This window comes from Sarcophilus harrisii, chromosome 4 (assembly GCF_902635505.1).
Source record: "Sarcophilus harrisii chromosome 4, mSarHar1.11, whole genome shotgun sequence".
NCBI classification, from domain to species: Eukaryota; Metazoa; Chordata; class Mammalia; order Dasyuromorphia; family Dasyuridae; genus Sarcophilus; species Sarcophilus harrisii.
Window position 1 is genome coordinate 363361825 of NC_045429.1, and position 12455 is coordinate 363374279.

The 12455-nt window shown below is 35.8% G+C and overlaps 1 protein-coding gene across 3 annotated transcripts in view; it reads right to left on the reverse strand.

Annotated features, from left to right (window-relative positions):
* Nucleotides 1-1951: 1951 nt before the first annotated feature.
* Nucleotides 1952-12455, reverse strand: part of COPA (COPI coat complex subunit alpha) — a 43941-nt gene continuing 33437 nt past the window's right edge. For 2 of the 3 annotated variants that reach the window (XM_031966871.1, XM_031966873.1), the window contains exons 27-33: nucleotides 12192-12260; nucleotides 11739-11875; nucleotides 11319-11505; nucleotides 11125-11235; nucleotides 10568-10729; nucleotides 9510-9704; nucleotides 8529-9275 (exon numbers count right to left, since the gene is read on the reverse strand). In XM_031966871.1, the coding sequence (XP_031822731.1) occupies nucleotides 9216-9275; nucleotides 9510-9704; nucleotides 10568-10729; nucleotides 11125-11235; nucleotides 11319-11505; nucleotides 11739-11875; nucleotides 12192-12260 (921 nt within the window). In that variant the 3' untranslated portion in view covers nucleotides 8529-9215. Of the gene's footprint in view, nucleotides 2437-8528; nucleotides 9276-9509; nucleotides 9705-10567; nucleotides 10730-11124; nucleotides 11236-11318; nucleotides 11506-11738; nucleotides 11876-12191; nucleotides 12261-12455 lie in introns of those variants that run through there. The other variant, XM_031966872.1, reaches the window with a different exon arrangement.

Sequence of the window (12455 nt, forward strand, 5' to 3'; positions counted from 1 at the left end):
CTGGGTATTGTGTTAAGTGACAAAGGAGGAGACAAAAAGAAGCAAAAAAGTTTCCTGCCCTAAAGGAATTTGCAATTTAATGAGGGAAGACAATATTCAAACAAATAAATACAAACTATACATAGGACAAATAGAAAATTAAGAGAAGCTTCCTATAAAAGATAGGATTCTAATTGAAACTTAAAAGAAGCCAGGGAAGAAAATTGAGGGAGTGTTTTCCAGGCTTGGAGACAGCCAGAAGATGCTTGGAGCAGGAGGATAAAATAGCATAGAAAGCAATCTCACTGGATTCTGAATTGATGACTACCTACCAGGTGAAAGGTAGTAAATAGCTAGGTTCTGAAGCCTTTGAATGCCAAACAGAGCATTTATTTGATCCTGGAGGCAATAAGGAGCCACTGGAGTTTCCTGAGTGGAGAGCGACATGGTAGTTCCTTTAGTTAGGGAAAATTACTTGAGTAGATAAATAGACAATGAATTGGAGTGGAAACCAATCTCACACAGAACCTCTGGCAGGCTATTGCAATATTTATTTACTGTGCCACCAGAATTGATGCAGAAATTATTAAAACCAGGAGAACAATTTGTACAGTGATAATATTGTAGAAATAAACAGTTTGAAAGACTTAGGAACTTTGAACAATGTGAGGACTGATGGTAAAACATACAATTCTTGATAAGAGATGATAGTTACAGAATAGGACAGATATACATGTATGCATATATGTTATATATACACACATTTATATATATATATATATATATATATATATACATTATATAGAGTCATATATTTATACATTTCTCTTTAAGACCTAGCCAATGCTGAAATTTGTCTTACTTGACCATACGTTTGTAATAGAGATTTTGTTTTCCTTTGATTCTCTAGATGTAGGTTGGGAGGAAGAGAGGGAAAATTTTTACTGACTAAAAAAAAAAAAATTAATAGGAAAGTTCAGAAAAGGGTGAAGGTTTAGGCAAAAAGATGTTATCTCTTTGGCATATTCCAGATATTAGTAAACTCCATGTAAATGCCAGTGATTACTATTAGTTGATAAATACCCTTAGAATCTAGATTGTATGATAATTTTTTAAATAGCAACTTTTTATTTTCAAAATATATGCAAAGATAGTTTTCAACATTCACTCTTGCAAAACCTGGTGTACCAAATTTTTCTCTCTCTCTTCACCTCCTCCCCTAGATAGCAAGTAATCCAATATACGTTAAATATGTGCAATTCTTCTATACATATTTCCACACTTATCATACCATACAAGAAAAATCAGATTAAAAAGGAAAAAAAATGAGAAAACAAAAAGCAAGCAAACAAAAAAAGGTGAAAATACTATATTGTGATCCACATTCAATCCCCACAGTCCTCTTTCCAGGTAAAGGTGGCATCATGTCTACTGAAATTGGCCTGAATCACCTCTTTGTTGAAAAATGCCACGGACATCAGAATTGACCATCAATCTTGTTGCTGTGTACAATGTTCTCCTGTTTCTATTCACTTCACTCAGCAACAATTCATGTAAGTCTTTCCAGGCCTATCTGAAATCATCCTGATGATTATTTAATTAATTCCCTTGAAATTCTTGACCTTTTATTCTTCCAGATGAACTTTGTTATTATTAGCTTTGTAATTTCTTAGCAGTTTGATTGATTTGGCACTGAATAAGTAGATTAACTTAGGTAGAATTGTTATTTATTTATTTTTTTTATTTTAGGTCAGCCTACTCATGAACCATTTGATATTCTTCCAATTGTTTAGATTTTGTATTTTGTAATTGTGTTCATATAGTTCCTGACTTTTTCTTGGCAGATAGACTCCCAAATTTTTATTTATTTTTTTTGCTGAGGCATTTGGGTTTTTAAGTGAATTGCCCAGGTTACACAGCTAGGAAGTGTTAAATGTCTGAGGTCAAATTTGAACTCAGATCCTCCTGACTTCAGGGCTGGTGCTTTATCCACTGCGCCATCTAGCTGCCCGCAACTGAATTATTTTTGTTGTTACTACCCTCAAGGAATCTTGAATGATTCTGATGCAAGAGTAGGAAGACACCTTATTAGTAAGAAAAGATAACATTTTGCTCAATAGAATCAACTAAACACAAGACAGTTTTATATTGTCTACACACTTCAGTCAATTACAGAGTAGCAAAGATGTAGCTAATCATTGAATGCCATATGTAAAAAACTCTCAATGAAGACATCTTCAATTCTTGTACAGCTAAGTCTCATAAAGATTTTTTAGAGATGACATATATAGAGAGAGATTTGCATGTATGTAAATGCTGCTAATTTTCTCTATCTTTTTTTCAATATTAATAAGGAAACAAAGATAGGGAGGACAAAATTATCCTTATTTTCTGATGACAGAGGGCTTTACTTAGGAAATTCCAGAAAATCAGCAACAAAACTTGTTGAGATAATGCCTGTAGAAGAATAACAGAATACAAAATAAATCCACAAATATCAACAGAATTTCTATATGCTAATAACAAAATTCAGGAGGAAGTAATAGAAATATGTCTAATTTAAAATAATAAAATACTATATCTGGGCATCAGTCTTATAAGGTACATTCAAGAATGACACATAATTGCCTATATTACAAGGAAGGAAGGAAGAAAAAGAGGGGGGGAGGGAGTGAGGGAAGGAAGGGAGAGGAGAGGGGAGGAGAGAGTGGGAGGGAGGGAGGAGGAGGGTATTGCCTAATTGGAACTGTCCAGTTGGATCCCCAGTGGGACAGTTACTAATGCTCACAAATTGTTGTTTGTCCTTTGTTCTCAAAGAGGACCAATGACATAAGGAAGGTAATGTTTTGACTTCCAAGTGAATTTAACTTAAGGTAGGACTGTGGAAAGTCACCAATCTCATTCTTCTATACAGCAGAATATGGCATATTTAATATAAAACCATGACTTTCCATTTTAGACTGTTTACTTTTTAAAAACTATGTAAAAATAGTACATATTGTTTTCAAAGCCACCCAATTCTTCTGTTTCCTTCTAAGTTTTCTTTTTTCTACTGTGTACTCCTTCCTTTCCCTACAAAAAGCTATAATTAAAAATAAATGTATACATATATACATATATTTATGTGCATGTATATATGTGTATTTAAAAACCATTCTATATATATACTTCTATTAGTTCTTTTTTCAGGAGGCAGATAGCATCTTCCTTCATGGGTCTTTTTTGTAACTGATTTGGGTGATATTCAAGATGAATCATTCATTCAAAGTTGTTCTTAAGACAATAATTATGTTACTATATACGTTGTTCAGTATCAGGTGGATTATGGATTCCTAATTAGTTGTTCTTTTTATAGTTCTGTTGTTAAGATTTGTTAGTTTTTACCACATGAACTAGTTATTGGAAAAGCAAATGTAGGAGGTTGTACTAAATTGTGTTGAATCTTGTTACTGGCACATTTTAGCAAAATTACCTAGGAATTTCTTCAAGTGACTTGGATCCAGAGATGTAAATCTGTTAGGAAGAGTTCCCTTTAGAGCTGCCTTGAGAATAGGCTCATTCTAGAATGTACAAGAGAAATTGTTTCCAGGGACTACAATACTACATGTGACATCTGAACTCGAGATGAAATATATTTACTGCTTGATATGGAGGCTGGAATTCTAATCAGCTCATCCTGTCTCCATTGTCAGTAATGCTAATCCATCTATCCTGTTTTTATTGTTACATAGAGATAGGTCAAACTCTGAGACTGTCTTGATTATACTTTTAGACAAATCTGGAGCCTGGTGAGTCCCATAGATGCTATCTGGCTCCTCCTTCATCCCTCCCTGACCTCTCCCTAGATCCTCTCCAATTCCTTCCTGATTCCTCCCTATACTCCCCAGATCTTGCCCTTGCTCTTCCTCTTTCCTGAGACTAAAAGTCCCACAAACTGGAAGAATATTGCTTAATTATCTATGACTCTATTTTGCTTAGTCATATTTGATTGAGCCCTTGAACTGTTTCATGTAATAAATGGCAAATCTTTGTGACCCATGATAAACCTGACATGATCTTTCCATTTCTCAAACCATTATGCTTTCCCACAAAATAACTTGGTATTTTCTTAATATTATACCACTTCACTGCTCATTTAACTTTTTATTTTTTTCATGTAAATCTTTCCATGTTTTTCTAAAATCAACCAGCTTATCATTTCTTATAGCACAGTAGTATTCTATCACAATCATACATACAACTGATTTAGTCATTCCCCAATTGAAAAACATCCGTCATATTAGCCAATCGGATAGTTATAAAATGATATCTAAATGTTATTTTGATTTGTTTTTCTAATCAATAATAATTTAGAGCATGTTTTCATATGACTATGTAGGAGTTTGATTTCTTCAATGAAAAACTGCCTGTTTATAGGCTTTGACCATTTATCAATTGTGGAATAACTTGTATAAATCTGACAAAATTCTTTCTATATCTGAGATGAACTTTTCTTTGAGCTGCCAGGTCTTGTATGTTCCTGATTATAGCTCTGGTATGTCTATGGAAATTACTCTTTATAAACATTTTTTTCCCCAATTTTCTGCTTTCCTTTTACTTTTGGCTACATATAGTTTTATTTGTACAAACCCTTTTTAATATAGCTGAAAATTAATCATTTTATACCTCACAATGCTCAGTATCACATTTATTCAAAAATTGTTCTCTTCTCCACGAGTCTGATAGGTCACATTTCTTCTAATTTTTATATCTCCTTTCATATCTAGGTCATGTATTCATTTTGACCTTATCTTAGTACACAGTTTAAATTCAATTTCTGCCCAACTACTTTCCAGTTTTCCCAACAATTTTTACCAAATAATGAATTCTTATCCCTAAAACTTAAATCTTTACATTATTAAACACAAGTCTACTATAAATCTTTGCTACTATGTATTGCATGCCTACTTTGTTCCACTGACCTACCTTTCTATTTCTATTAGATAACTTTGATATTTATTGCCTTTTAATATAGTTTGAGATCTGATATGACTGACTCTCCTTCCTTAATATTTTTCCCCCACTAGTTCTTTTGAAATTTTTATCTTTTGTTCTCCAAATGAATTATTTTTTTAATTCAATAAAAAAAGTTTTTTGTTTTTTTTTTTTTAATGTAAATGGAGTGGCATCAAGTAAGTAGGTTAAAGTCATATTTATTAGATTGGCTTTGCCTATCCTTAAACAATATTTCTATAATTATCTGAATTTGACTTTATTTGTATAAAATATTCTATAATTATGTTCATATAACTCTTGGATCTGTTTCTTTGGGGGGGGGGTATCTTCTTAGGCATTTTATATTGCTTTCAGTTATTTGAAGTAGTCTATATCTTGCTCTCTCCTCTTGCAGGTTTTTGTTGGTGATATATAATTCTGATGATTTATGTGAATTTATTTTACCTCCTACTACTTTGCTAAAATTATTGGTTCAATTAATTTTTAGGATTTTCCAAATATATCATCACATATCATGTGTAAGAAATTTTATTACTCATTTCTCATTCTAATTCCTTCAATTTCTTTTTCTATTTTGCTATTGCTAGCATTTCTAAAACAATGTTGAATATTACTGATAATGTAGTCTCCCCTCTTTAATCTATTTTAGCTTTAGTGTCTGAGATCACAATTGCTTAGCCCTGCCTTTTTTTTTTTAAACATCAGCTAAAGTATAAATTCTATTCCAGTCCTTTATTTTAAGTGTGTATCTCATTTGATTGTGTTTCTTGTAAACAACATATTGCTGGATTCTGATTTTATAATCTATTCTGCTATCCATTTCTATTTTATGGATAAATTCACTCTATTCATGTTCAGTTATAATTATTAGTTGTTTCCCTCCGTCCTATTTTTCTATTTATCCTTCTATTCCCTCCTCATTCACCTATTTATTTCTAACCACTCTCTAGCCCTCCTATTCCCTAAATCTATTACCCTGAGTTCTTCCTTTATGCTCTCTCTTCACCCTCCCAATTCTTAATTCATAAAGTTCTAAAAGTTCCTCCCATACTTCCTTACCCTCTTATTTCTTTATAAATTTAAAAATTTTCAAATTCTTCTAGAGGTATAGTCTCTTTACCCAGTTCAGATGAAAATAAGATACTAGCCCTACCAGCCTTTCTTCCTACCCTATATCAATTCTTCCTTTCCCACTTCATTTATATAATTGCTCCTTTTTGCTCTCTTTATTGTTGTACTTTTGACAATCAACCCATCATACTCAGTTTAGCTTAAACCTTTCTTTTAGATGATGGGTCTTAAGGAGAACTGGTAATATTTCACATTTAAGTAGTAAACATTTTTTATGTTTACCTCATATTTCTCCTAAATTTTATATGTTTAATTTTCCATTTAGTTCATTGAATATCCCTTGTTTTTGTTCAGGATTATATTCAGCTTTACAGGGTATATTATTTTTGTTTGAAACTCATCTTTTGCTTTTGAAAATATTGTGTTCCAAGACCTATGGTCTTTTAACATTGAAACTGCTAACTCTTGAATGATCCTAATTATAGTTCCAATATATTTTTTCTTGTTGCTTGTAATATTTTCTTTTTAATCTGGAAGCTTTGAAACTTGGCTATATTTCAATAAGTTTTCTTTTGGTGATCTCTTTTAGATGGGAAATCAGATTTTTTTCTATTTTGACTTTACCCTCATTTTAAAATTTAAGGGCAATTTTCCTTAATAATGTCTTGTAACATTGTATCCACTTTTTTTGGTCATAACTCTTAGGTAGCCCAACAATTTTTATATTGTCTCTCTTTGATCTGTTCTTTAGATCTGTTCCGTGAGGCAATTGGAGTTTAATGACTTCCCCAGGGTAACACAACTAATAAGTATTAAGCATTTGAGGTCTAATATTTGAACTCAGGGCCCATGTTGCATTCATTCTGTCATCTAGCTGTCCCCAGATTAGTTGTTTTTCTAATAAGATTTACATTATTTACTTTTTTCTTTCTTTTGATTTTTATCATTTGTTGTATTATTTCTTGGTATCTTATTCATTAGCTTTTCCTTGCCAAATTTTAGCTTTCAAGGAGTTAAGTTTCTTAAGTTTTTGAATTTTTCTTCAGTTGGATAACTTTTTTTCCATAATTTTCTTGAATTGCTTATCCCCTCCCCCCCCACTTTTCTTCAATCGGTCTTACTTTATTTTTGATGTTTTTGTGTTCTTTGGGTATGTGACCATTTTCTGTTTCTCTTTGAGTTAGAAGTGTTTTGTTTTTTAACCTGTTTTCCTCTGAATATGAGCCCAGATCTATCCCTATAACCTATGGTTAGGTTCTTTCTCCTTTGCTTACTCATTTTTATTTTTGTTTTATTTTTAGCACTTTATTATTGTAAGCAGCTCTTCTACAGAGGTATGGGGAATGATGTCCCAGGCTCCAGTCTTTCTTGTTGTTGTTATTTTCTGGGTTTTGTAGACAGCCCAACCTCAAGCACTTCACCCTGGCTAGCCCCTTTACTCCCATCCTACCTTTTTCTCCCATGCAGTCAGGAAAATGCTCTAAGTCTCTGTGATCTCTCTCTTAGATGGTCACAAATATCTGCTCTCCAGCAAGTGCCTACAGCCAGTGGGGTCCCCAATCCATTTTCAGTACCTTTAGGAACCTGTCTGTTCAACATAGTTGGGTCTGGGACAGGAGTGGGTCTTCCTTCAATGCCTCTTACTCAACAGTCTAACTCCCAGTCACAATCCAAGACCAAGACTTTTTCCGGAAACAGCTATCCCCAGGGTTTGTTATTTGTTGATTCAGGTGAGTTTATTTGGTGAGGGAGTCAACCTGGGCTCCATTCCTGAAAATAGGGTTTTTCCTGAGATCCTTTCCAGTTATTTTAGGACAATTGCTTTACCCTTTTTATTTATTTCTGCTGCTCTATTTTCACTCTGAGGTGATGTTTTGTCTTTTATGTTGGAGAAATTTGGAGAATCTGAAATTTTCTGACCTATTCTTGCCATCTTCCCTGAATTTAAATTTTGAGAATTCTGAATTAACATTCTGAGAAGGGTTCCATAGATTTCCACTGGCTTGCCACAGTAAATAGGCCAGTAGGATGCAGCAGAGATATATATCTGGAGTCACATAAAAATTTCTAGGGTGAAAAAGGGTAGCAAGTGGAAAAAGTTTAAGAAGCTCTGGACTATAATGGATAAAGTGCTAGACTTGAAATCAAGAAAACTGTGGGAAACAAAATAGACACTTATCAATTTGGGAAATGGCTAAACACATTGTAGAACAGGAACAGAATAGAATATTACTGAGCTCTAAGGAACAATAAATAAGAATATTTTTTTTAAAAAAATAGGACAACTTTTGTGGGACTCATTTGATGGTTTTACTTAACTGCTTTTTCTCCATAAATATTTTTTAAGAGGCACGGCTGGGTACAATCAGGGGAAGTTACTCCAGGCAACTTTCTAAGACAACACAGTAGAGATTAACAAATATTAATGGAATATTAATTAGGGAGAATTAAGGAATACAAGGATGGTCAGGAGAAACATGGTAACAAATCAATCTACTCAAGTAGTAAATCCAATTTATTAAATGTAAGAAACAAAACTCAAGAACAGGGAGCAATGACTGACAAAGGATAAATCAATATAAAAATGTGTTTCTATTTTGAGAATGAGATAAATGTCTTTCAGAACAGAAGTCGGTCTACTGGGTGAAGAAAAGACATCTATCTTTCTATGGAACAAAGACATGGGATTCAGTTCCATAGCCCAAGTAAATCCTAATAAATCTATTCAGTCCTATGTGGTAGCTGAGGATCAGATGCAGATGACGACTGACAAGAGCACATTCCAGAATATTTTTCTTGTGGGAGGACAGGGAAGGGAGGGACAAGGCTGTTGGGCGAATGGTTGGTTCTTTGCTCCATGCAATTTTCATTCTATTCCTGAGAGACTTAGGGAGGGGAGTGAAGAGGCTTTATTTGAAAAGGCCAACTCTGACTCAAATTTAAGTAACCATGAAAAAAACCAAGGGTTATAAAGTAATAGATATTAAGCCATAAACATCTCAATTGGCCATAGCAAGGAAGGAAAGGAAACCAGGAAATGAGAGTAAGAAACTTACAGTAGAAAAAATTAGAAATGAGGATATAAGACAGATAAAAGCATGTAGGATTTTCTCTGGGAAGAACTACCAATATCAAAATGGTTCTTTACTTCATTCCTACCCAGCACAGTCTCAGCGGAACTGCAGAGGACTGATTCTTAGACCAATCACATCTTTGCCAATTTCTGTTACCTATGGAAGAGAATAGAAGGAGAAAAAAAGCTTGTGAGCAAGAGAGAAATCTGAAGCATCTGAAAATGAAAGAGATCAAAGGTATTTATGTGGGACTGAGGAGCCCAAGAACATATTTTTCCACTTTACTTAGCAAGGATGATGGATTTAAAATCCTTTACTAATCAGCATGGAGCAAAAAAGAAAGTACAGAAAAATCTCTGTCTCTGAGGAATCCCCTTAAACAATACTTACTGTGGTGACACGGCAGATCTGGCCTTGAAACTCAGGGCAATAGCAAGCCCCACTGAGGGGACACTTTTCCACTGGCTTGCCACGGTAAATAGGTCGGTAGGATGCAGCACAGATATCAAAAGGGTTGTGCATGTCATAATTGAGCTGGTAGGCATCAGTGGGGTTCTTCTCACAGGCTGACAGGATCTTTCGAGTCTAAAGGGATGTTTGAGAGGGTAGTTGATGGTTCACAGATGATCCTTCTATTACCTCCTAAGCTGTTTTTTGCCTCTTATTGCAGTTGCTGTGAATAAAGCCCCTATCCATTTAAATATTCTTATTATAAATGGCCCAGAATTGTGACTGGTATGGTGGGCACTGAGAAGTTAAATCATTTTCCCACGGTCACAGAGCCAGTCTGCATCATAAAAAAGATCTGAATCCAGGTTATTCTGACTCTGAGGTTAGCTCTTTATATACTATAAGATGTTGCCATTCTAAAGAATTTATATCCCCAAGTTTATCAAGGGACAATTCCATAGTGTAAGAAAGAACACTTGTTCTTCCTGAATTGTGCCTTTTACTCAATTCAGATAATGGAACTTTTTGACCCATAGTTTTTCACAAGCTTGGCATATTTCATCTCAGCCATAGGAGACCATGATTGTTCCACTAAACTAATGGGAACACTGCTATTTTGGATGGGGGATGGAATATATTTACATACATGTATGTAAATAAACACATACATGGTTGTGGTATTTTCTTTTTCTTAATTTAGGAGAAAGGATTGTTTTGGAATTTTGGAGATTAAAAACTAAACGTGTCATTTCTGGGAGCACATAATTATGCTTCCTTTTGGCCCAATGTCCAATTGTTTAACAGCTGTCTCTTTCCTATAATATCTGAATGGTTAAACCTATTCCATCCTCAATCTCCAAAACCAAAATGCCACCCAGGGAAGACTTATCTGCCTCCATGGTACCTATTGTGGGGGTAGAGATCCTATGATATCTCCCTCTGAACATACCTGACTAACCCTGCTTTCCCCCATTATTTTTTAAGAAAGTGCTGGATACCTGCTGGGACACCTCAGGCTTGGGCCCCAGCTCTAACAGGCGCCGTGCAAAGGTAGCAGCAGTCTTGAAGTTCTTGAGTTTAAAGAAGAGATTAAGGGCTGTGCGAAGCACCAGGATCATGTGGACAGGCTGCAGATTGGAATGGGTGAAGTAAGCTGCCATCTGGTGGAGAGAAAGGAGAATACAATTAGTGCTCAAGACTTGGGAAGTTAAATATCCCCATGTCAAGTTGGTGCAGTAAAAATTAGCTTAGTGTGAGTCTGTGATCTAGGTTTGTCAACAGAAGCAGGACTAAACAGAAGGAATTCCAGAAATAAAGATCTTGTAACCTGATTACAAAATAGAAGGATCTCCAGCTCCATGATACGGGGAGCCATAGGAGTAGGAGACAGTACTTAAAAGCACAGACTTTGAGTTTACGTCTAGGCTCTATCCCAGTTCATTTCCTACTGACCCTGGATTAAAGATGATGTGAAGATGGAGACCCATTTTTAAGCTTTGGTGAGAGTAGATCACAGAAAGACCCCAGGACTGGAGAACAGGCCTATACTGCTCACCTCGCAGGTGCGCTTCTGCTGTTCTAGGCTCTCCTTAGGCAACTTCTTCCTCTCGATTTCCATTGACAAGCCCACAATGTACTCACGACAGATGGCAATGAGCTGCTGGGCCTGGGCAAAGGGGTCAGAAATGGCAGGTTCAGGACCCGGTAGAGAAGATATTAAGAGGGCCAAGAAGTCACACAACTTCTTACCTCAGCAATTTCTTGCTTATTGTCTACTACAAGAAGTGGCACGCTAAGCAGGATAGAACGGAATTTCTCCACTGCCTCCTCAAACTTGCCCGCTGTAGTGAGCTGATAGCACAGTTGCAGTCGTTGGATTAGATCATTAAGCTTCAGTCCCACAGCTGGAACACCATTCTTTAGCCCTGCATCCTTCCTGGAAAAGGGAATGATGAAGAAAGGAGATAGTAGAAGTTAAAAATCAACATCCACCTGGTAGGTGGCCTGGCAGCTGGGAAGAACAGTGTCAAGGGGAGTGAATAGTCTAAATACCAGCCTTTTACTTTCAAACATTGATTCTAGGTCAAACCTGGCTTTGTCACTAGCCAACTTGTGCGGCTTGAAGCTGAAATCCTGTTATTTAAACAATCTACTATTTTATGCCCTTACCAATTGCGGTTTGGGTAACCATACATGGTAGGTAGGCAGGGCAGAGCCTGGTATGTGGTTCGGCCTCGGGCATATGTCTGGAGAAACAGTTGCTTATAGGGGCCAAATTGGGTTACCCCAACCTGGTCGTGAAGGAGCTGTAGGGAGAAGGAAAAAACATGTGAAAATCCTGTAAACTGGGCTACATCTATACAGTTTATAGTGTGCTTGAAAGTCTACTTATTTCACTGACATGGAACTTGGAAGCAGCAAAAGGGTAGGAAGAAGGAAGGTGAACTAAAAGAAATTATTAAGCTGAAGGTCAAGCTAGAGAGATGATGGGAAAGAAGAGGGAAGGGATGGGACGGGCAGAGGTATGTGTACTTAAGGGAAAAACAGGACTAAGATGGATAACCTGAACTCCCTTGGAGGTTCTGGATGAGATAAGCTGGAGGCTGCAGTGAGAAGACTTACCCGCATAGCTGTCTCAAAAGAGCCTGCTAGGATGTGGTCAACTGGCAGTTGGGAATTATTGCACCAGATCTGATGGGGTAAAGATATGTTTTAGCAACTAGATAGTAAGTAGAGTACTGGCCTTTCATGTCAGGAACTCTGAATTTAAATAATGCCACAAATGCTTAGTAGCTGTGAAACTCAGATCCCCTGTGGCTCTAAATTCAAAATTCTATGATTCTGTGGGTGCAAAAAAAAAAATGTCCTTCTCCCATCTCATACCCC